At 45.9% G+C, this 22337-nt stretch overlaps 1 protein-coding gene across 2 annotated transcripts in view; it reads right to left on the bottom strand.

Annotated features, from left to right (window-relative positions):
• Positions 1-4423: 4423 nt before the first annotated feature.
• The window catches only part of LOC139546611 (ubiquitin-conjugating enzyme E2 E3-like), a 54251-nt gene continuing 36337 nt past the window's right edge, over positions 4424-22337 (bottom strand). For both annotated transcript variants that reach the window (XM_071355192.1, XM_071355193.1), the window contains exon 6: positions 4424-5272. In XM_071355192.1, coding sequence (XP_071211293.1) covers positions 5175-5272 — 98 coding nt within the window. In that variant the 3' untranslated portion in view covers positions 4424-5174. The remainder of the gene's footprint in view (positions 5273-22337) is intronic.

The following is a 22337-nucleotide window of genomic DNA, read 5'->3' on the forward strand; positions in this document are numbered from 1 at the left end:
ATAAGTTTGTGTGATTTCATTATGACCATGTGAAAAGGGTTTCAGCTGAAAGGAGAGGTTAAACTGCCTGCCATTGAAAACACAGAGTCCTTGAGAAACAACCGAGAAGGCTTGAGCACACACTCATGTACACACACACACACACACACACACACACACACACACACACACACACACACACACACACACACACACACACACACACACACACACACACACACACACACACACACACACACACACACACACACACACCATCAGAAGGCTTCTATTGTGGCTTAGGCTTATGGCATTTAGGAGAGCTGTGATCGCAGCACAGAGAGCACAGCAGACCACGGATCACAATTAACTCATTGTGTCTGCCACTTGTAATGGCTCTAACCCCACGGGAGAGGAGAGCGGGGTCAGGTGTGATCATGCTGACAGAGAAAGGTCAGGTGTGATCATGCTGACAGAGAGGGGTCTGGTGTGATCATGCTGACAGAGGGGTCAGGTGTGATCATGCTGACAGAGAGGGGCCAGGTGTGATCATGCTGACAGAGAGGGGTCGTGTGTGATCATGCTGACAGAGGGGTCAGGTATGATCATGCTGACAGAGAGGGGTCAGGTATGATCATGCTGACAGAGAGGGGTCAGGTGTGATCATGCTGACAGAGAGGGGTCAGGTGTGATCATGCTGACAGAGGGGTCGTGTGTGATCATGCTGACAGAGGGGTCAGGTATGATCATGCTGACAGAGAGGGGTCAGGTGTGACCATGCTGACAGAGAGGGGTCAGGTGTGATCATGCTGCCAGAGAGGGGTCAGGTGTGATCATGCTGACAGAGAGGGGTCAGGTGTGATCATGCTGACAGAGAGGGGTCAGGTGTGATCATGCTGACAGAGAGGGGTCAGGTGTGAACATGCTGACAGAGAGGGGTCAGGTGTGATCATGCTGACAGAGAGGGGTCAGGTGTGACCATGCTGACAGAGAGGGGTCAGGTGTGATCATGCTGACAGAGAGGGGTCGGGTGTGATCATGCTGACAGAGAGGGGTCTGCTCTGCTGTATCCCTGCCTACTGGGCTCCATCACCACAAGAAAGGAGGGAAGGTGCCCCTGCCCACTGGAGTCTGTTCTCAACACACCTATATCTACTCTCGCAGTCTGGAGTTAGGACTAGAAATATGCTCCATTTAATGTAAATAATCATTTGAAATTGTTCTAATGTGTCAATTAATTGAATAAATACAGCACAAAACATGAACCTTATCTCTAATATGAATGCCTTAACACATAAAACAACTAGGTGAGATTCAGATATCCATCATGATCCCTTACGGATACAGTCAGTAATACAACTGTCTGGACTTCAGCACTAGATTGGAACAGTTTGTCCAGCTCTCATCTATCACGCTGACAGACCATCCAGTATTTCCCACGTCTACATTAATCACTGTTCTGCCTATTAGCTCTGATGGGTATATTCTCCGGCAAAAGGCCTCACTCACTCTCCGCTGAATACATACAGACATGCACGCTCGCTTGTAGGCATGCACACACACAAAGAGAGAAACATACACAGACACACACACACACACGAGAGAGGCATACCACACACTCACACACACACAGACAGAGGTGGGAAAGGCCACACTCTCCATTGAATTCCTCTGAGAGAGCAGGACTGATGCCTCACTGCCGAGCCTTATGGCATGCCCTGCCCTCTGCTGCCTACCAGCCATATAGATTCCTTCAGTGTGTGTATTCATGTGTGTGTAACTAATATACAGTGTACAAAACATTAGGAACACCTTCTGAATATTGAGTTGCACCCGCTTTTCCCCTCAGAACAGCCTCAATTAGTCAGGGCATGGACTCCACAAGGTGTCGAAAGCATTTCACAGGGATGATGGCTCATTTTGGCTCCAATGCTTCCCACAGTTGTGTCAAGTTGGATGTCCTTGGGGTGGTGGACCATTCTTGATACACAAGGGAAACTGTGGAGTGTGAAAAGCCCAGCAGCGTTGCAGTTCTTAACACACTTAAACCGGTGCGCCTGGCACCTACTATCATACCTCGTTCAAAGGCACTTACATCTTTTGTCTTGCCCATTCAACATCTGAATGGCACAATCCCTGTCTCAATCGTCTCAAGGCTTAAAAATCCTTCTTTAACCTGTCTCCTCCCCTTCATTTACACTGGTTGAAGTGGATTTAACAAGTGACATCAATAAGGGATCATAGCTTTTACATGGATTCACCTGGTCAGTCTATGTCATGGAAAGAGCAGGTGTTCCTAATGTTTTGTACACTCAGTGTATACCTTAAGATCTCCATCCTTTAAATCTTTGCAAATAGAATAATTTACTCTCTTCTCGGGATTCACATTTACGTTACTGTCTCCCTTGTGTGGTTGTTCCAGTCATAATTCCTGAAATACACAGCAAAATTAATTGTGATACACAATGTGATAACTAGTTAAGATTTTCAACTAGCCATTAATCTGATAAGCATATTTTCCCATAGAAAGTCAGACATAATCTGCAGATAAATCATACGGACTCAGTCATACAAACAATTTGAGCAATTATCTACAAAATATAAAAACATTTTGTGTCATATTTGATACAGTAGACAATCACACAGCAAGAAATCAGTAAGTTTCTCAGAGCATCATATCAACACCTCTTCATTAAACCAGCAACATACCATAGATATATGATCATAGAGGGTACTCAATATAGGACAAGACCATTATATGATACAGTATTATAATACAGTATTGGTCTCTTCCAGATACAGTGCCTTCGAAAAGTATTTAGACCCCTTGACTTTTTCCACATTCTGTTAGGTGTCATATTCTTCTGTTAGGTGTCAATGTAATTCTTCCATTTAAGAATGATGGAGGCCACTGTGTTCTTGGGACCTTCATTGCTGCAGAAATGTTTTGGTACCCTTCCTTAGATCTGTCCCTCGACACAATCCTGTCTCGACGCTCTACGGACAATTCCTTCGACCTCATGGCTTGGTTTATGCTCTGACATGCACTGTCAACTGTGGGACCTTATATAGAGAGATGTGTGCCTTTCCAAATCATGTCCAATCAATTTAATTTACCACAGATGGACTCCAATCAAGTTGTAGAAACATCTCAAGGATGATCAATGGAAACAGGATGCACTTGAGCTCAATTTCGTGTCTCATAGCAAAGGGTCTGAATACTTATGTAAATAAGGTATTTCTGTTTTTTCGTATTTCGCTTTGCCATTATGGGGTATGGTGTGTAGATTGCTGAGGATTTTTTTTATTAATCAATTTTAGAATAAGGCTGTAATGGAACAAAATTTGGAAAAAGTCAAGGGGTCTGAATACTTTCCAAAGGCACTGTATGTGTGTAGTTCAAAGAAACAACCACAAGGGGCGGTCTAACTTTGAGAGGGGTAAAGCACCACCGTGGGGTGAAGCTGCCTCTCGATACAGATCTAGGATCAGCTTGCCCTACCCACATCCTAACCTCAACCATTGCGGCAAAACACACAACTGACCCCAGACCAACATCTAGGGTTAACTTGGCCTTACTCCTATACCAGGAATTCTCCCATCCATCTTCAGAATATCAATATGACACATTATAATCCAGGCCAGAGGACATCGACCTCTCACTGCACTGTTGAGGTTAGACCGTGAAAAGAGGAAAATTTGCCTGAACACTGACAGCAGCTACTCTTCAAAGACCAACTCTCAAACCACACATCAAACAAGTCTGAGATCGAGAGAGAATACAGAAAAAACACACATAAATAAACCAGAAACCTGTGCCTTTGTGTACAGAGCGAAGAGACTGATAGCTAATATACAGATAACAGTATAGCTACAGGGTACATACTAAATCTACTATAGCTACTAACTTCTACTTCAATAGCATTTATCAGTTTCTCTCTCTTTCCAGCCCTAAATGTATTTCTTTTTTATCCTCATAGGATTGATCTTCAAGAGAGAGCTGCGTCTGTTCCCCACCAATGTGAATCTGCCATTTTAGCTGCACTTTAAGTCTAGGTCGATTTGAGCACTGTCTTTTCCTACAGACATCAGTCCTCGTAGGGTAAAAGGAGTAGAATCAGTATGACATTATACATCCCAAGAGATAACAGTACGGCAGTTTGCATATCAGTAGTTCTGAGTGACTACTGTATCTCTATGCAACATAATGACAATGTCCTGTTCATTTCCCGGGGACGGGTCCTCTCCTTATGCATACTGGGCCTGAACAAATTGAGCTTTTGTCTGCATCCCAAATTCACTTATTTTTTTACCAGGGCACATAGGGCTTTGGTCAAAAGAAGTGCACTATATAGGGAATATGGTGCCATTCTGGATGCAGCCCAGGTTATTGAATGCCAGCTGCCAATGTCGATCATCCAATAGTTTACACTGTACAACTCAACCCTTGGGACAAGTTTATTGTGTTTTGGGGATGTTACAGTGGTGGCTCATCTTTTGCTGCACTACAAAAAGGTTTAAATGAAATCTCGTTTTCATTACAAATTGACAAAGGTAAAACAGTCACAACAGTATAATGTAACTACATAAGTGGAAATGGGTGTCTGGCTTTCATGTAAATGACATCATCTTCTCTAATAATCTACAACAGCTAGTTGTTTTTTCTTCTTTAACTTCATACAGATAATGGAGAAGGCTAAAATGCACCATAATATTTGGTTGAGGAATAGTTTCCTTTATTACATCACAAAATACATTTTATTTTTTAATATCCCAAAGAAGCAAGACTTGCAAGTAGAGGCATTTAAACATAGCTAAAATCTACAGCTACAAAATTCTACTCCAATATCCATTTACCTGTTATTGGGCATTGTCTTCCGACAGATGGCGTCATTCTAACGCTCTGTGTTGCCATGAACTATCAGTGCAGACGGAGACGCAGCTGCGCTATCTGACGTGAGACAATGCCTGTTGGGGTCTGCTTATCTCTCTGTCTCTCTTCAGACCCAGTCCTCATAGCAGGGTAAAATGTGGAGGAGTAGAATCAGTAATCAGACAGATACACAGAAGTCCATATTGTAAAGGCTATAAAGATTTGTTGCACAATGTGACGTCGCCTCCGGGACCTTCACACTGCAGGCAGAGGGGCTGGGGGGACGGGGGGTCAGACAGGACGGGGTCAGGAGTCGTGACCTCTATGTGGCGTATCTCTTGGTCCACTGTCGGGCTATCCTGTCATGCTCGGCTCTGTTGGTCAGGTACTGAGTGGCAATGCTACCAACCAGAGGGTCCGCTGAAGAGAGGAGAGGAGAGGGAGAAGACAGGAGGAGAGATGAGCAATGCATTAGTACGAGGGCTGCCTAAGTCTAACATTTTATTTTATTGAACTTTTATTTATACAGGGTGGGTCACCATTGAGACCAGGGTCTCATTTGCAAGGGAGCCCTGTGAACATGAACATACAATAAATCATATCAATACAAAAAATACAACCAGATCAAAACAAACACAACTCTCACACATCACCTCCTTTAAACACGATCTAAGCTGTCCAATGGAGACCAGCGAGTCTAATTTCAAGGTGGCCTGAAGGCTATTCCATGAGCTGGGGGCATTAAAAATAAAAACATTTGTCCCCAGGTCAGTGGAGACCTGTGGGACCTCCATAAGCAGCCAGTCCAGAGAGCGGGTCTGAAAATGTCTGGATCTCCAGTTAATACGAGAGGTAGTGGGGGAGTCTCTAAAGAACCGCTTATATACAAACATTTGCCAATGCTGGGCCCTTCTGGTAGTCAGAGACATCCAGCCAACAGAACTATACAAAATGCAGTGATGTGTACGGAAATTGTCCCCAGTGATAAAAAGCAGTGCTGAGTGATAGACTGAATCTAAAGGTTTTAAAGCAGAGGCTGCCGCATAAGCAGTGGCGGTTCTGGCTTGTATGGCTCCCTGGGCGGACCCCCCCTTCCCCCCCCCCCCCCCCCCCCACACACATTTGGAACATCACAAATAAATAATCATAACATTTAAAAATATAAAATATAAGCAAAAATAAGACTCATAAAAATCTAAAAGAAGTAACAAAGACAAATAGAAACAGATTTGTGTTGATTTGGCACTCGAGCAGCAATACATTACCCATCCCCCAACACTGTCAACCAAGAGTCAAGACTAAACCAATTTACCTTGGTGGTGTGCAGACTGGTTTTATATTATTCTTAATGATTTCGCACAAACCAGAAAAAAAATGCCACAATATGTCTGTGAAACTATAAATACACAGTATTCTGATTGAATTTTGGTTTATTTGGTAGCATTTCGAAGTGTGACAGATTTTTCTAATTGCATTAGTACTGTACAAAGTTAGAGGTGCGCTATTTGATAGATTCCCCCACTCCCCCTACATCGGGCTTCCAGTGGGGAGACCTGAGGTCAACCTACCCCCGCCCCCTCCCCATCTTGTACTTCTGAGTGGGAGACCTTCCCAGGCAGTAGCCTGCCTAGCTCACAAACTACAATCAGGGCGCCCACTCCGACAAGGTTAATTGACCCACAATCCCACACGGTGACGTGATATCATTGACGTGATGTGCAAATGAGCGATAGAAAACCGATTGTGAAAATGTCACCATTTCTAATTTTTTTGTACGGACGCCCCGTGCCCCCCCCCCCCCCCCCCCCCCCCCGGCAAGATGCCTCCCTGGGCGGCTCCTGACTCCTATACCTAAATCCACCACTGGGGAGAAGTGTTGCTTGAACAATCTTACTTCTACTTTCCAAAGCGAAAGAAACCAACTTGCTCAATTTGGGCTCCCTTCAATGTGCAAATATGCAGGTCCTTAGGGTCAATATTACGAGGCCTAGAAAACAACATAAACTTCATTTTATTAGCATTTAGGACTAGTTTAAGATCAGTAAGCGATTTTTGATCTGATTCAAAACCATGCTGGCTGAAGGTCACGAATGGCCTGCTGTACTGAGAGGGCACAGGAGGAAACAACTGTATCATATGTGTAAAGATATCAATGTTACACGTTTTAACAGACAGACCAATATTATTTATATAAATAGTGAAGCAAACATGGCCCAAAATCGTCCCCTGCGGCACACCTTTCGTAATATTGAGGAAACTAGATTTGATACTGTCCGTAAGCAGACATTGAGTCCTGTCTGTTAGACAGTTCTTGAACCAATTGTAAGATGCCTGATCTAGGCCTATTTCAGACAACCTTTGAACAAGTAAGAGATGGTCAACCATATCAAATGCCCTTCAACAGGTCAATAAATAAGGAAGCCCAATGATTTTTATGGTCTAAACCAGGTATTCCCAAACACGCGCAAAGCCATCGGGGGTACGCCAAACAAAAATGTGATTCACATTTTTAGAAAATAAATAATTCTTCACATTTTCAAATAGTTCATTTATATTTTCCAACGGGGCTATACACTTGGGTGAGATTTCTTTCTCGCCTGAGTAGCCTCGTTTCACTGCCAAAAATAAAATTAAACCATTTAGTGTTCAGCGAAATAACAACACAATGTCAAATACAGGTAGCCTAGTCAAATAATTAACATCCAATCACATGAACCGTTACTCTCTCGCGGGAATTCCAATAATGTTCCATATGTAGCCAAACGTAGCTGCTGCTCATGTTGGTATCTGTACTGATGGCGCAAAAGCCATGACAGGGAGACATAGTGGAGTGGTAACACGCGTGCAAGCAGTTGCCCCCGACGCCACTTGGGTACAGTGCAGCATCCACCGAGAGGCTCTTGCTGCCAAGGGAATGCCTGACAGCTTGAAAGACGCTTTGGACACTACAGTGAAAATGGTTAACTTTGTTAAAGCAAGGCCCCTGAACTCTCGTGTATTTTTTGCATTATGCAATGATATGGGCAGCGACCATGTTACGCTTTTACAACATACAGAAGTGCGCTGGTTATCAAGGGGCAAAGTATTGACACGTTTTTTTTATTGAGAGACGAGCTGAAAGTTTTCTTTACTGACCATCATTTTCACTTGTCTGACCGCTTGCATGATGATGAGTTTCTCACACGACTGGCCTATCTAGGTGATGTTTTTATTCGCCTGAATGATCTGAATCTATTATTACAGGGACTCTCCGCAACTATATTCAATGTGTGGGACAAAATTGAGGCTATGATTAAGAAGTTGGAGCTCTTTTCTGTCTGCATTAACAAGGACAACACACAGGTCTTTCCATCATTGTATGATTTTTTGTGTGCAAATGAACTCAAGCTTACGGACAATGTCAAATGTGATATAGCGAAGCACCTGAGTGAGTTGGGTGCGCAATTACGCAGGTACTTTCCCGAAACGGACAACACAAACAACTCGATTCATTATCCCTTTCATGCCCTGCCTCCAGTTCACTTACCGATATCTGAACAAGAGAGCCTCATCGAAATTGCAACAAGCGGTTCTGTGAAAATGTTATTTAATCAGAAGCCACTGCCAGATTTCTGGATAGGGCTGCGCTCAGAGTTTCTTGCCTTGGCAAATCGTGCTGTTAAGACACTGATGCCCTTTGCAACCACGTACATATTTGAGAGTGGATTCTCGGCCCTCACTAGCATGAAAACTAAATACAGGCACAGACTGTGTGTGGAAAATGATTTAAGACTGAGACACTCTCCAATACAACCCAACATTGCAGAGTTATGTGCATCCTTTCAAGCATACCCTTTTCATTTTTTGATGAACAAATAAGGTTTTATATGTAAGATGGCTAAATAAAGAGCAAAATTATTGATTATTATTATATTACTATTTGTGCCCTGGTCCTATAAGAGCTCTTTTTTACTTCCCACGAGCCGAGTTGTGACAAAAACTCACACTCATGTTTAATAAATGTAGCGTACAGTGTGCTAGAGGGGGTACACAGATGGAGGTTGAATGTTTGAAGGGGTACGGGACAATAAAAAGTTTGGGAACCACTGTTCAAAACAACATAGCACATCATCTTAGACAAGCTGCTGTAACTGTGCTATGTTCTGGTCTATAACCAGACTGGTGCAGTGTTATGTCCAGGTCTAAAACCAGACTGGTGCAGTGTTATGTCCAGGTCTAAAACCAGACTGGTGCAGTGCTATGTCCAGGTCTAAAACCAGACTGGTGCAGTGTTATGTCCAGGTCTAAAACCAGACTGGTGCAGTGCTATGTCCAGGTCTTAAACCAGACTGGTGCAGTGCTATGTCCAGGTCTTAAACCAGACTGGTGCAGTGCTATGTCCAGGTCTAAAACCAGACTGGTACAGTGTTATGTCCAGGTCTAAAACCAGACTGGTGCAGTGCTATGTCCAGGTCTAAAACCAGACTGGTGCAGTGCTATGTCCAGGTATAAAACCAGACTGGTACAGTGCTATGTCCAGGTCTAAAACCAGACTGGTGCAGTGCTATGTCCAGGTCTAAAACCAGACTGGTGCAGTGCTATGTTCTGGTCTAAAACCAGACTGGTGCAGTGCTATGTTCTGGTCTAAAACCAGACTGGTGCAGTGCTATGTCCTGGTCTAAAACCAGACTGGTGCAGTGCTATGTCCTGGTCTAAAACCAGACTCGTGCAGTGCTATGTCCTGGTCTAAAACCAGACTGGTGCAGTGCTATGTTCTGGTCTAAAACCAGACTGGGGCAGTGCTATGTTCTGGTCTAAAACCAGACTGGTGCAGTGCTATTTCCTGGTCTAAAACCAGACTGGTGCAGTGCTATGTCCTGGTCTAAAACCAGACTGGTGCAGTGCTATGTCCTGGTCTTAAACCAGACTGGTGCAGTACTATGTCCAGGTCTAAAACCAGACTGGTACAGTGCTATGTCCAGGTCTTAAACCAGACTGGTACAGTGCTATGTCCAGGTCTAAAACCAGACTGGTGCAGTGCTATGTCCAGGTCTAAAACCAGACTGGTGCAGTACTATGTCCAGGTCTAAAACCAGACTGGTACAGTGCTATGTCCAGGTCTTAAACCAGACTGGTACAGTGCTATGTCCAGGTCTTAAACCAGACTGGTGCAGTGCTATGTCCAGGTCTAAAACCAGACTGGTGCAGTGCTATGTTCTGGTCTAAAACCAGACTGGTGCAGTGCTATGTCCTGGTCTAAAACCAGACTGGTACAGTGCTATGTCCTGGTCTTAAACCAGACTGGTGCAGTGCTATGTCCAGGTCTAAAACCAGACTGGTGCAGTACTATGTCCAGGTCTAAAACCAGACTGGTGCAGTGCTATGTTCTGGTCTAAAACCAGACTGGTGCAGTGCTATGTTCTGGTCTAAAACCAGACTGGTGCAGTACTATGTCCAGGTCTAAAACCAGACTGGTGCAGTGCTATGTTCTGGTCTAAAACCAGACTGGTGCAGTAGTATGTCCAGGTCTAAAACCAGACTGGTGCAGTGCTATGTTCAGGTCTAAAACCAGACTGGTGCAGTGCTATGTTCTGGTCTAAAACCAGACTGGTGCAGTGCTATGTTCTGTTCTAAAACCAGACTGGTGCAGTGCTATGTTCTGGTCTAAAACCAGACTGGTGCAGTACTATGTCCAGGTCTAAAACCAGACTGGTGCAGTGCTATGTCCAGGTCTAAAACCAGACTGGTGCAGTGCTATGTCCAGGTCTAAAACCAGACTGGTACAGTGCTATGTCCAGGTCTAAAACCAGACTGGTGCAGTACTATGTCCAGGTCTAAAACCAGACTGGTGCAGTGCTATGTCCAGGTCTAAAACCAGACTGGTGCAGTGCTATGTCCAGGTCTAAAACCAGACTGGTACAGTGCTATGTCCAGGTCTAAAACCAGACTGGTGCAGTACTATGTCCAGGTCTAAAACCAGACTGGTGCAGTGCTATGTCCAGGTCTAAAACCAGACTGGTGCAGTGCTATGTCCAGGTCTAAAACCAGACTGGTACAGTGCTATGTCCAGGTCTAAAACCAGACTGGTGCAGTACTATGTCCAGGTCTAAAACCAGACTGGTGCAGTGCTATGTCCAGGTCTAAAACCAGACTGGTACAGTGCTATGTCCAAGTCTTAAACCAGACTGGTGCAGTACTATGTCCAGGTCTAAAACCAAACTGGTGCAGTGCTATGTCCAGGTCTAAAACCAGACTGGTGCAGTACTATGTCCAGGTCTAAAACCAGACTGGTGCAGTGCTATGTCCAGGTCTAAAACCAGACTGGTACAGTGTTATGTCCAGGTCTAAAACCAGACTGGTACAGTGCTATGTCCTGGTCTTAAACCAGACTGGTACAGTGCTATGTCCAGGTCTAAAACCAGACTGGTGCAGTGCTATGTCCAGGTCTTAAACCAGACTGGTGCAGTGCTATGTCCAGGTCTAAAACCAGACTGGTGCAGTGCTATGTTCAGGTCTAAAACCAGACTGGTGCAGTGCTATGTCCAGGTCTTAAACCAGACTGGTGCAGTGCTATGTCCAGGTCTAAAACCAGACTGGTGCAGTGCTATGTTCAGGTCTAAAACCAGACTGGTGCAGTGCTATGTCCAGGTCTAAAACCAGACTGGTGCAGTGTTATGTCCAGGTCTGAAACCAGACTGGTGCAGTGCTATGTCCAGGTCTAAAACCAGACTGGTGCAGTGCTATGTCCAGGTCTGAAACCAGACTGGTGCAGTGCTATGTCCAGGTCTAAAACCAGACTGGTGCAGTACTATGTCCAGGTCTAAAACCAGACTGGTGCAGTGCTATGTCCAGGTCTGAAACCAGACTGGTACAGTGCTATGTCCAGGTCTAAAACCAGACTGGTGCAGTGCTATGTCCAGGTCTAAAACCAGACTGGTACAGTGTTATGTCCAGGTCTAAAACCAGACTGGTACAGTGCTATGTCCTGGTCTTAAACCAGACTGGTACAGTGCTATGTCCAGGTCTAAAACCAGACTGGTGCAGTGCTATGTCCAGGTCTTAAACCACACTGGTGCAGTGCTATGTCCAGGTCTAAAACCAGACTGGTGCAGTGCTATGTTCAGGTCTTAAACCAGACTGGTGCAGTACTATGTCCAGGTCTAAAACCAAACTGGTGCAGTGCTATGTCCAGGTCTAAAACCAGACTGGTGCAGTACTATGTCCAGGTCTAAAACCAGACTGGTGCAGTGCTATGTCCAGGTCTAAAACCAGACTGGTACAGTGTTATGTCCAGGTCTAAAACCAGACTGGTACAGTGCTATGTCCTGGTCTTAAACCAGACTGGTACAGTGCTATGTCCTGGTCTTAAACCAGACTGGTGCAGTGCTATGTTCTGGTCTAAAACCAGACTGGTGCAGTACTATGTCCAGGTCTAAAACCAGACTGGTGCAGTGCTATGTTCTGGTCTAAAACCAGACTGGTGCAGTAGTATGTCCAGGTCTAAAACCAGACTGGTGCAGTGCTATGTTCAGGTCTAAAACCAGACTGGTGCAGTGCTATGTTCTGGTCTAAAACCAGACTGGTGCAGTGCTATGTTCTGTTCTAAAACCAGACTGGTGCAGTGCTATGTTCTGGTCTAAAACCAGACTGGTGCAGTACTATGTCCAGGTCTAAAACCAGACTGGTGCAGTGCTATGTCCAGGTCTAAAACCAGACTGGTGCAGTGCTATGTCTAGGTCTAAAACCAGACTGGTACAGTGCTATGTCCAGGTCTAAAACCAGACTGGTGCAGTACTATGTCCAGGTCTAAAACCAGACTGGTGCAGTGCTATGTCCAGGTCTAAAACCAGACTGGTGCAGTGCTATGTCCAGGTCTAAAACCAGACTGGTACAGTGCTATGTCCAGGTCTAAAACCAGACTGGTGCAGTACTATGTCCAGGTCTAAAACCAGACTGGTGCAGTGCTATGTCCAGGTCTAAAACCAGACTGGTGCAGTGCTATGTCCAGGTCTAAAACCAGACTGGTACAGTGCTATGTCCAGGTCTAAAACCAGACTGGTGCAGTACTATGTCCAGGTCTAAAACCAGACTGGTGCAGTGCTATGTCCAGGTCTAAAACCAGACTGGTACAGTGCTATGTCCAGGTCTTAAACCAGACTGGTGCAGTACTATGTCCAGGTCTAAAACCAAACTGGTGCAGTGCTATGTCCAGGTCTAAAACCAGACTGGTGCAGTACTATGTCCAGGTCTAAAACCAGACTGGTGCAGTGCTATGTCCAGGTCTAAAACCAGACTGGTGCAGTGCTATGTCCAGGTATAAAACCAGACTGGTACAGTGCTATGTCCAGGTCTAAAACCAGACTGGTGCAGTGCTATGTCCAGGTCTAAAACCAGACTGGTGCAGTGCTATGTTCTGGTCTAAAACCAGACTGGTGCAGTGCTATGTTCTGGTCTAAAACCAGACTGGTGCAGTGCTATGTCCTGGTCTAAAACCAGACTGGTGCAGTGCTATGTCCTGGTCTAAAACCAGACTCGTGCAGTGCTATGTCCTGGTCTAAAACCAGACTGGTGCAGTGCTATGTTCTGGTCTAAAACCAGACTGGGGCAGTGCTATGTTCTGGTCTAAAACCAGACTGGTGCAGTGCTATTTCCTGGTCTAAAACCAGACTGGTGCAGTGCTATGTCCTGGTCTAAAACCAGACTGGTGCAGTGCTATGTCCTGGTCTTAAACCAGACTGGTGCAGTACTATGTCCAGGTCTAAAACCAGACTGGTACAGTGCTATGTCCAGGTCTAAAACCAGACTGGTGCAGTGCTATGTCCAGGTCTAAAACCAGACTGGTACAGTGCTATGTCCAGGTCTAAAACCAGACTGGTGCAGTGCTATGTCCAGGTCTAAAACCAGACTGGTGCAGTACTATGTCCAGGTCTAAAACCAGACTGGTACAGTGCTATGTCCAGGTCTTAAACCAGACTGGTACAGTGCTATGTCCAGGTCTTAAACCAGACTGGTGCAGTGCTATGTCCAGGTCTAAAACCAGACTGGTGCAGTGCTATGTTCTGGTCTAAAACCAGACTGGTGCAGTGCTATGTCCTGGTCTAAAACCAGACTGGTACAGTGCTATGTCCTGGTCTTAAACCAGACTGGTGCAGTGCTATGTCCAGGTCTAAAACCAGACTGGTGCAGTACTATGTCCAGGTCTAAAACCAGACTGGTGCAGTGCTATGTTCTGGTCTAAAACCAGACTGGTGCAGTGCTATGTTCTGGTCTAAAACCAGACTGGTGCAGTACTATGTCCAGGTCTAAAACCAGACTGGTGCAGTGCTATGTTCTGGTCTAAAACCAGACTGGTGCAGTAGTATGTCCAGGTCTAAAACCAGACTGGTGCAGTGCTATGTTCAGGTCTAAAACCAGACTGGTGCAGTGCTATGTTCTGGTCTAAAACCAGACTGGTGCAGTGCTATGTTCTGTTCTAAAACCAGACTGGTGCAGTGCTATGTTCTGGTCTAAAACCAGACTGGTGCAGTACTATGTCCAGGTCTAAAACCAGACTGGTGCAGTGCTATGTCCAGGTCTAAAACCAGACTGGTGCAGTGCTATGTCCAGGTCTAAAACCAGACTGGTACAGTGCTATGTCCAGGTCTAAAACCAGACTGGTGCAGTACTATGTCCAGGTCTAAAACCAGACTGGTGCAGTGCTATGTCCAGGTCTAAAACCAGACTGGTGCAGTGCTATGTCCAGGTCTAAAACCAGACTGGTACAGTGCTATGTCCAGGTCTAAAACCAGACTGGTGCAGTACTATGTCCAGGTCTAAAACCAGACTGGTGCAGTGCTATGTCCAGGTCTAAAACCAGACTGGTGCAGTGCTATGTCCAGGTCTAAAACCAGACTGGTACAGTGCTATGTCCAGGTCTAAAACCAGACTGGTGCAGTACTATGTCCAGGTCTAAAACCAGACTGGTGCAGTGCTATGTCCAGGTCTAAAACCAGACTGGTACAGTGCTATGTCCAAGTCTTAAACCAGACTGGTGCAGTACTATGTCCAGGTCTAAAACCAAACTGGTGCAGTGCTATGTCCAGGTCTAAAACCAGACTGGTGCAGTACTATGTCCAGGTCTAAAACCAGACTGGTGCAGTGCTATGTCCAGGTCTAAAACCAGACTGGTACAGTGTTATGTCCAGGTCTAAAACCAGACTGGTACAGTGCTATGTCCTGGTCTTAAACCAGACTGGTACAGTGCTATGTCCAGGTCTAAAACCAGACTGGTGCAGTGCTATGTCCAGGTCTTAAACCAGACTGGTGCAGTGCTATGTCCAGGTCTAAAACCAGACTGGTGCAGTGCTATGTTCAGGTCTAAAACCAGACTGGTGCAGTGCTATGTCCAGGTCTTAAACCAGACTGGTGCAGTGCTATGTCCAGGTCTAAAACCAGACTGGTGCAGTGCTATGTTCAGGTCTAAAACCAGACTGGTGCAGTGCTATGTCCAGGTCTAAAACCAGACTGGTGCAGTGTTATGTCCAGGTCTGAAACCAGACTGGTGCAGTGCTATGTCCAGGTCTAAAACCAGACTGGTGCAGTGCTATGTCCAGGTCTGAAACCAGACTGGTGCAGTGCTATGTCCAGGTCTAAAACCAGACTGGTGCAGTACTATGTCCAGGTCTAAAACCAGACTGGTGCAGTGCTATGTCCAGGTCTGAAACCAGACTGGTACAGTGCTATGTCCAGGTCTAAAACCAGACTGGTGCAGTGCTATGTCCAGGTCTAAAACCAGACTGGTACAGTGTTATGTCCAGGTCTAAAACCAGACTGGTACAGTGCTATGTCCTGGTCTTAAACCAGACTGGTACAGTGCTATGTCCAGGTCTAAAACCAGACTGGTGCAGTGCTATGTCCAGGTCTTAAACCACACTGGTGCAGTGCTATGTCCAGGTCTAAAACCAGACTGGTGCAGTGCTATGTTCAGGTCTTAAACCAGACTGGTGCAGTACTATGTCCAGGTCTAAAACCAAACTGGTGCAGTGCTATGTCCAGGTCTAAAACCAGACTGGTGCAGTACTATGTCCAGGTCTAAAACCAGACTGGTGCAGTGCTATGTCCAGGTCTAAAACCAGACTGGTACAGTGTTATGTCCAGGTCTAAAACCAGACTGGTACAGTGCTATGTCCTGGTCTTAAACCAGACTGGTACAGTGCTATGTCCTGGTCTTAAACCAGACTGGTGCAGTGCTATGTTCTGGTCTAAAACCAGACTGGTGCAGTACTATGTCCAGGTCTAAAACCAGACTGGTGCAGTGCTATGTTCTGGTCTAAAACCAGACTGGTGCAGTAGTATGTCCAGGTCTAAAACCAGACTGGTGCAGTGCTATGTTCAGGTCTAAAACCAGACTGGTGCAGTGCTATGTTCTGGTCTAAAACCAGACTGGTGCAGTGCTATGTTCTGTTCTAAAACCAGACTGGTGCAGTGCTATGTTCTGGTCTAAAACCAGACTGGTGCAGTACTATGTCCAGGTCTAAAACCAGACTGGTGCAGTGCTATGTCCAGGTCTAAAACCAGACTGGTGCAGTGCTATGTCCAGGTCTAAAACCAGACTGGTACAGTGCTATGTCCAGGTCTAAAACCAGACTGGTGCAGTACTATGTCCAGGTCTAAAACCAGACTGGTGCAGTGCTATGTCCAGGTCTAAAACCAGACTGGTGCAGTGCTATGTCCAGGTCTAAAACCAGACTGGTACAGTGCTATGTCCAGGTCTAAAACCAGACTGGTGCAGTACTATGTCCAGGTCTAAAACCAGACTGGTGCAGTGCTATGTCCAGGTCTAAAACCAGACTGGTGCAGTGCTATGTCCAGGTCTAAAACCAGACTGGTACAGTGCTATGTCCAGGTCTAAAACCAGACTGGTGCAGTACTATGTCCAGGTCTAAAACCAGACTGGTGCAGTGCTATGTCCAGGTCTAAAACCAGACTGGTACAGTGCTATGTCCAGGTCTTAAACCAGACTGGTGCAGTACTATGTCCAGGTCTAAAACCAAACTGGTGCAGTGCTATGTCCAGGTCTAAAACCAGACTGGTGCAGTACTATGTCCAGGTCTAAAACCAGACTGGTGCAGTGCTATGTCCAGGTCTAAAACCAGACTGGTACAGTGTTATGTCCAGGTCTAAAACCAGACTGGTACAGTGCTATGTCCTGGTCTTAAACGAGACTGGTACAGTGCTATGTCCAGGTCTAAAACCAGACTGGTGCAGTGCTATGTCCAGGTCTTAAACCAGACTGGTGCAGTGCTATGTCCAGGTCTAAAACCAGACTGGTGCAGTGCTATGTTCAGGTCTAAAACCAGACTGGTGCAGTGCTATGTCCAGGTCTTAAACCAGACTGGTGCAGTGCTATGTCCAGGTCTAAAACCAGACTGGTGCAGTGCTATGTTCAGGTCTAAAACCAGACTGGTGCAGTGCTATGTCCAGGTCTAAAACCAGACTGGTGCAGTGTTATACCCAGGTCTGAAACCAGACTGGTGCAGTGCTATGTCCAGGTCTAAAACCAGACTGGTGCAGTGCTATGTCCAGGTCTGAAACCAGACTGGTGCAGTGCTATGTCCAGGTCTAAAACCAGACTGGTGCAGTACTATGTCCAGGTCTAAAACCAGACTGGTGCAGTGCTATGTCCAGGTCTGAAACCAGACTGGTACAGTGCTATGTCCAGGTCTAAAACCAGACTGGTGCAGTGCTATGTCCAGGTCTAAAACCAGACTGGTACAGTGTTATGTCCAGGTCTAAAACCAGACTGGTACAGTGCTATGTCCTGGTCTTAAACCAGACTGGTACAGTGCTATGTCCAGGTCTAAAACCAGACTGGTGCAGTGCTATGTCCAGGTCTTAAACCACACTGGTGCAGTGCTATGTCCAGGTCTAAAACCAGACTGGTGCAGTGCTATGTTCAGGTCTAAAACCAGACTGGTGCAGTGCTATGTCCAGTTCTTAAACCAGACTGGTGCAGTGCTATGTCCAGGTCTAAAACCAGACTGGTGCAGTGCTATGTCCAGGTCTAAAACCAGACTGGTGCAGTGCTATGTCCAGGTCCAAAACCAGACTGGTGCAGTGCTATGTTCTGGTCTAAAACCAGACTGGTGCAGTGCTATGTTCTGGTCTAAAACCAGACTGGTGCAGTGCTATGTTCTGGTCTAAAACCAGACTGGTGCAGTACTATGTCCAGGTCTAAAACCAGACTGGTGCAGTGCTATGTTCAGGTCTAAAACCAGACTGGTGCAGTGCTATGTCCAGGTCTAAAACCAGACTGGTGCAGTACTATGTCCAGGTCTAAAACCAGACTGGTGCAGTGCTATGTCCAGGTCTAAAACCAGACTGGTACAGTGCTATGTCCGGGTCTAAAACCAGACTGGTGCAGTGCTATGTCCAGGTCTAAAACCAGACTGGTGCAGTACTATGTCCAGGTCTAAAACCAGACTGGTGCAGTGCTATGTCCAGGTCTAAAACCAGACTGGTACAGTGCTATGTCCAGGTCTTAAACCAGACTGGTGCAGTGCTATGTCCAGGTCTAAAACCAGACTGGTGCAGTGCTATGTCCAGGTCTAAAACCAGACTGGTGCAGTACTATGTCCAGGTCTAAAACCAGACTGGTGCAGTGCTATGTCCAGGTCTAAAACCAGACTGGTGCAGTACTATGTCCAGGTCTAAAACCAGACTGGTGCAGTGCTATGTCCAGGTCTAAAACCAGACTGGTACAGTGTTATGTCCAGGTCTAAAACCAGACTGGTACAGTGCTATGTCCTGGTCTTAAACCAGACTGGTGCAGTGCTATGTTCAGGTCTAAAACCAGACTGGTGCAGTGCTATGTCCAGGTCTTAAACCAGACTGGTGCAGTGCTATGTCCAGGTCTAAAACCAGACTGGTGCAGTGCTATGTCCAGGTCTAAAACCAGACTGGTGCAGTGCTTTGTCCAGGTCTAAAACCAGACTGGTGCAGTGCTATGTCCAGGTCTAAAACCAGACTGGTGCAGTGCTATGTCCAGGTCTAAAACCAGACTGGTGCAGTGCTATGTCCAGGTCTAAAACCAGACTGGTGCAGTGCTATGTCCAGGTCTAAAACCAGACTGGTGCAGTGTTATGTCCAGGTCTAAAACCAGACTGGTGCAGTGCTATGTCCGGGTCTTCAACCTTTTTATTTTTTTATTTTTTATTTAACCTTTATTTAACCAGGTAGGCAAATTGAGAACACGTTCTCATTTACAATTGCGACCTGGCCAAGATAAAGCAAAGCAGTTCGACACATACAACAACACATAGTTACACATGGAGTAAAACAAACATATAGTCAATAATACAGTGAAAAAAAAAATAAGTCTATATACAATGTGAGCAAGTGAGGTGAGATAAGGGAGGTGAAGGCAAACAAATATATGTATAAATAAATAAAAATATAAAAGGCCATGGAGGCGAAGTGAGTACAACACAGCAAGTAAAATAAAAACTAAAAAAACAATGGAATGGTTGGTTTGCAGTGGAAGAAAGTGCAAAGTAGAGACAGAAATAATGGGGTGCAAAGGAGCAAAATAAATTAATAAATACAGTAGGTAAAGAGGTAGTTGTTTGGGCTAAATTGTAGATGGGTTATGTACAGGTGCAGTAATCTATGAGCTGCTCTGACAGCTGGTGCTTAAAGCTAGTGAGGGAGATAGGTGTTTCCAGTTTCAGAGATTTTTGTAGTTCGTTCCAGTCATTGGCAGCAGAGAACTGGAAGGAGAGGCGTCCAAAGGAAGAATTGGTTTTGGGGGTGACTAGAGAGATATACCTGCTGGAGCGCGTGCTACAGGTAGGTGCTGCTATGGTGACCAGCGAGCTGAGATAAGGGGGGACTTTACCTAGCAGGGTCTTGTAGATGACCTGGAACCAGTGGGTTTGGCGACGAGTATGAAGCGAGGGCCAGCCAACGAGAGTGTACAGGTCGCAGTGGTGGGTAGTATATGGGGCTTTGGTGACAAAACGGATGGCACTGTGATAGACTGCATCCAATTTATTGAGTAGGGTTTTGGAGGCTATTTTGTAAATGACATCACCGAAGTCGAGGATTGGTAGGATGGTCAGTTTTACAAGGGTATGTTTGGCAGCATGAGTAAAGGATGCTTTGTTGCGGAATAGGAAGCCAATTCTAGATTTGACTTTGGATTGGAGATGTTTGATGTGAGTCTGGAAGGAGAGTTTACAGTCTAACCAGACACCTAGGTATTTGTAGGTGTCCACATATTCTAAGTCAGAGCCGTCCAAAGTAGTGATGTTGGACAGGCGGGCAGGAGCAGGCAGCGATCGGTTGAAGAGCATGCATTTGGTTTTACTTGTATTTAAGAGCAGTTGGAGGCCACGGAAGGAGAGTTGTATGGCATTGAAGCTCGCCTGGAGGGTTGTTAACACAGTGTCAAAAGAAGGGCCAGAAGTATACAGAATAGTGTCGTCTGCGTAGAGGTGGATCAGAGAATCACCAGCAGCAAGAGCGACATCATTGATGTAAACAGAGAAGAGAGTCGGTCCAAGAATTGAACCCTGTGGCACCCCCATAGAGACTGCCAGAGGCCCGGACAACAGACCCTCCGATTTGACACACTGAACTCGATCAGAGAAGTAGTTGGTGAACCAGGCGAGGCAATCATTAGAGAAACCAAGGCTGTCGAGTCTGCCAATGAGGATGTGGTGATTGACAGAGTCAAAGGCCTTGGCCAGGTCAATGAATACGGCTGCACAGTATTGTTTCCTATCGATGGCGGTTACGATATCGTTTATGACCTTGAGCGTGGCTGAGGTGCACCCATGACCAGCTCTGAAACCAGATTGCATTGCGGAGAAGGTGTGGTGGGATTCGAAATGGTCGGTAATCTGTTTGTTGACTTGGCTTTCGAAGACCTTAGAAAGGCAGGGTAGGATAGATATAGGTCTGTAGCAGTTAGGGTCAAGGGTGTCCCCCCCTTTGAAGAGGGGGATAACCGCAGCTGCTTTCCAATCTTTGGGGATCTCAGACGACACGAAAGAGAGGTTGAAGAGGCTAGTAATAGGGGTGGCAACAATTTCAGCAGATAGTTTTAGAAAGAAAGGGTCCAGATTATCTAGCCCGGCTGATTTGTAAGGGTCCAGATTTTGCAGCTCATTTAGAACATCAGCTGACTGTATTTGGGAGAAAGAGAAATGGGGAAGGCTTGGGCGAGTAGCAGAGGGGAGGGCAGTGCTGTTGTCCGGGGTAGGGGTAGCCAGGTGGAAAGCATGGCCAGCCGTAGAAAAATGCTTATTGAAATTCTCAATTATAGTGGATTTGTCGGTGGTGACAGTGTTTCCTATCTTCAGAGCGGTTGGAAGCTGGGAGGAGGTGTTCTTATTCTCCATGGACTTTACGGTGTCCCAGAACTTTTTTGAATTTGTGTTGCAGGAAGCAAATTTCTGCTTGAAATAGCTAGCCTTGGCTGTTCTAACTGCCTGTGTATATTGGTTTCTGGCTTCCCTGAAAAGTTGCATATCACGGGGGCTGTTCGATGCTAATGCAGAACGCCATAGGATGTTTTTCTGTTGGTTAAGGGCAGTCAGGTCAGGAGAGAACCAAGGGCTATATCTGTTCCTGGTTCTAAATTTCTTGAATGGGGCATGCTTATTCAAGATGGTGAGGAAGGCATTTTTTAAAAATGACCAGGCATCCTCTACTGACGGGATGAGATCAATATCCTTCCAGGATACCCCGGCCAGGTCGATTAGAAAGGCCTGCTCGCTGAAGTGTTTCAGGGAGCGTTTGACAGTGATGAGTGGAGGTCGTTTGACCGCTGACCCATTACGGATGCAGGCAATGAGGCAGTGATCGCTGAGATCTTGGTTGAAAACAGCAGAGGTGTATTTGGAGGGCAAGTTTGTTAGGATGATATCTATGAGGGTACCCGTGTTTACGGAATTGGGGTGGTACCTGGTAGGTTCATTGATAATTTGTGTGAGATTGAGGGCATCAAGCTTAGATTGTAGGGTGGCTGGGGTGTTGAGCATGTTCAAATTTAGGTCGCCTAGCAGCACGAGCTCTGAAGATAGATGGGGGGCAATCAGTTCACATATAGTGTCCAGAGCACAGCTGGGGGCAGAGGGTGGTCTATAGCAGGCGGCAACGGTGAGAGACTTGTTTTTAGAGAGGTGGATTTTTAAAAGTAGAAGTTCAAATTGTTTGGGAACAGACCTGGATAGTATAACAGAACTCTGCAGGCAGTCTTTGCAGTAGATTGCAACACCGCCCCCTTTGGCCGTTCTATCTTGTCTGAAAATCTTGTAATTGGGGATGAAAATGTCTGAATTTTTGGTGGTCTTTCTAAGCCAGGATTCAGACACGGCTAAAACATCCGGGTTGGCAGAGTGTGCTAAAGCAGTGAACAAAACAAACTTAGGGAGGAGGCTTCTAATGTTAACATGCATGAAGCCAAGGCTATTACGGTTACAGAAGTCATCAAAAGAGAGCGCCTGGGGAATAGGAGTGGAGC

Source organism: Salvelinus alpinus, chromosome 20 (genome assembly GCF_045679555.1).
Source record: "Salvelinus alpinus chromosome 20, SLU_Salpinus.1, whole genome shotgun sequence".
Classification (NCBI taxonomy): domain Eukaryota; kingdom Metazoa; phylum Chordata; class Actinopteri; order Salmoniformes; family Salmonidae; genus Salvelinus; species Salvelinus alpinus.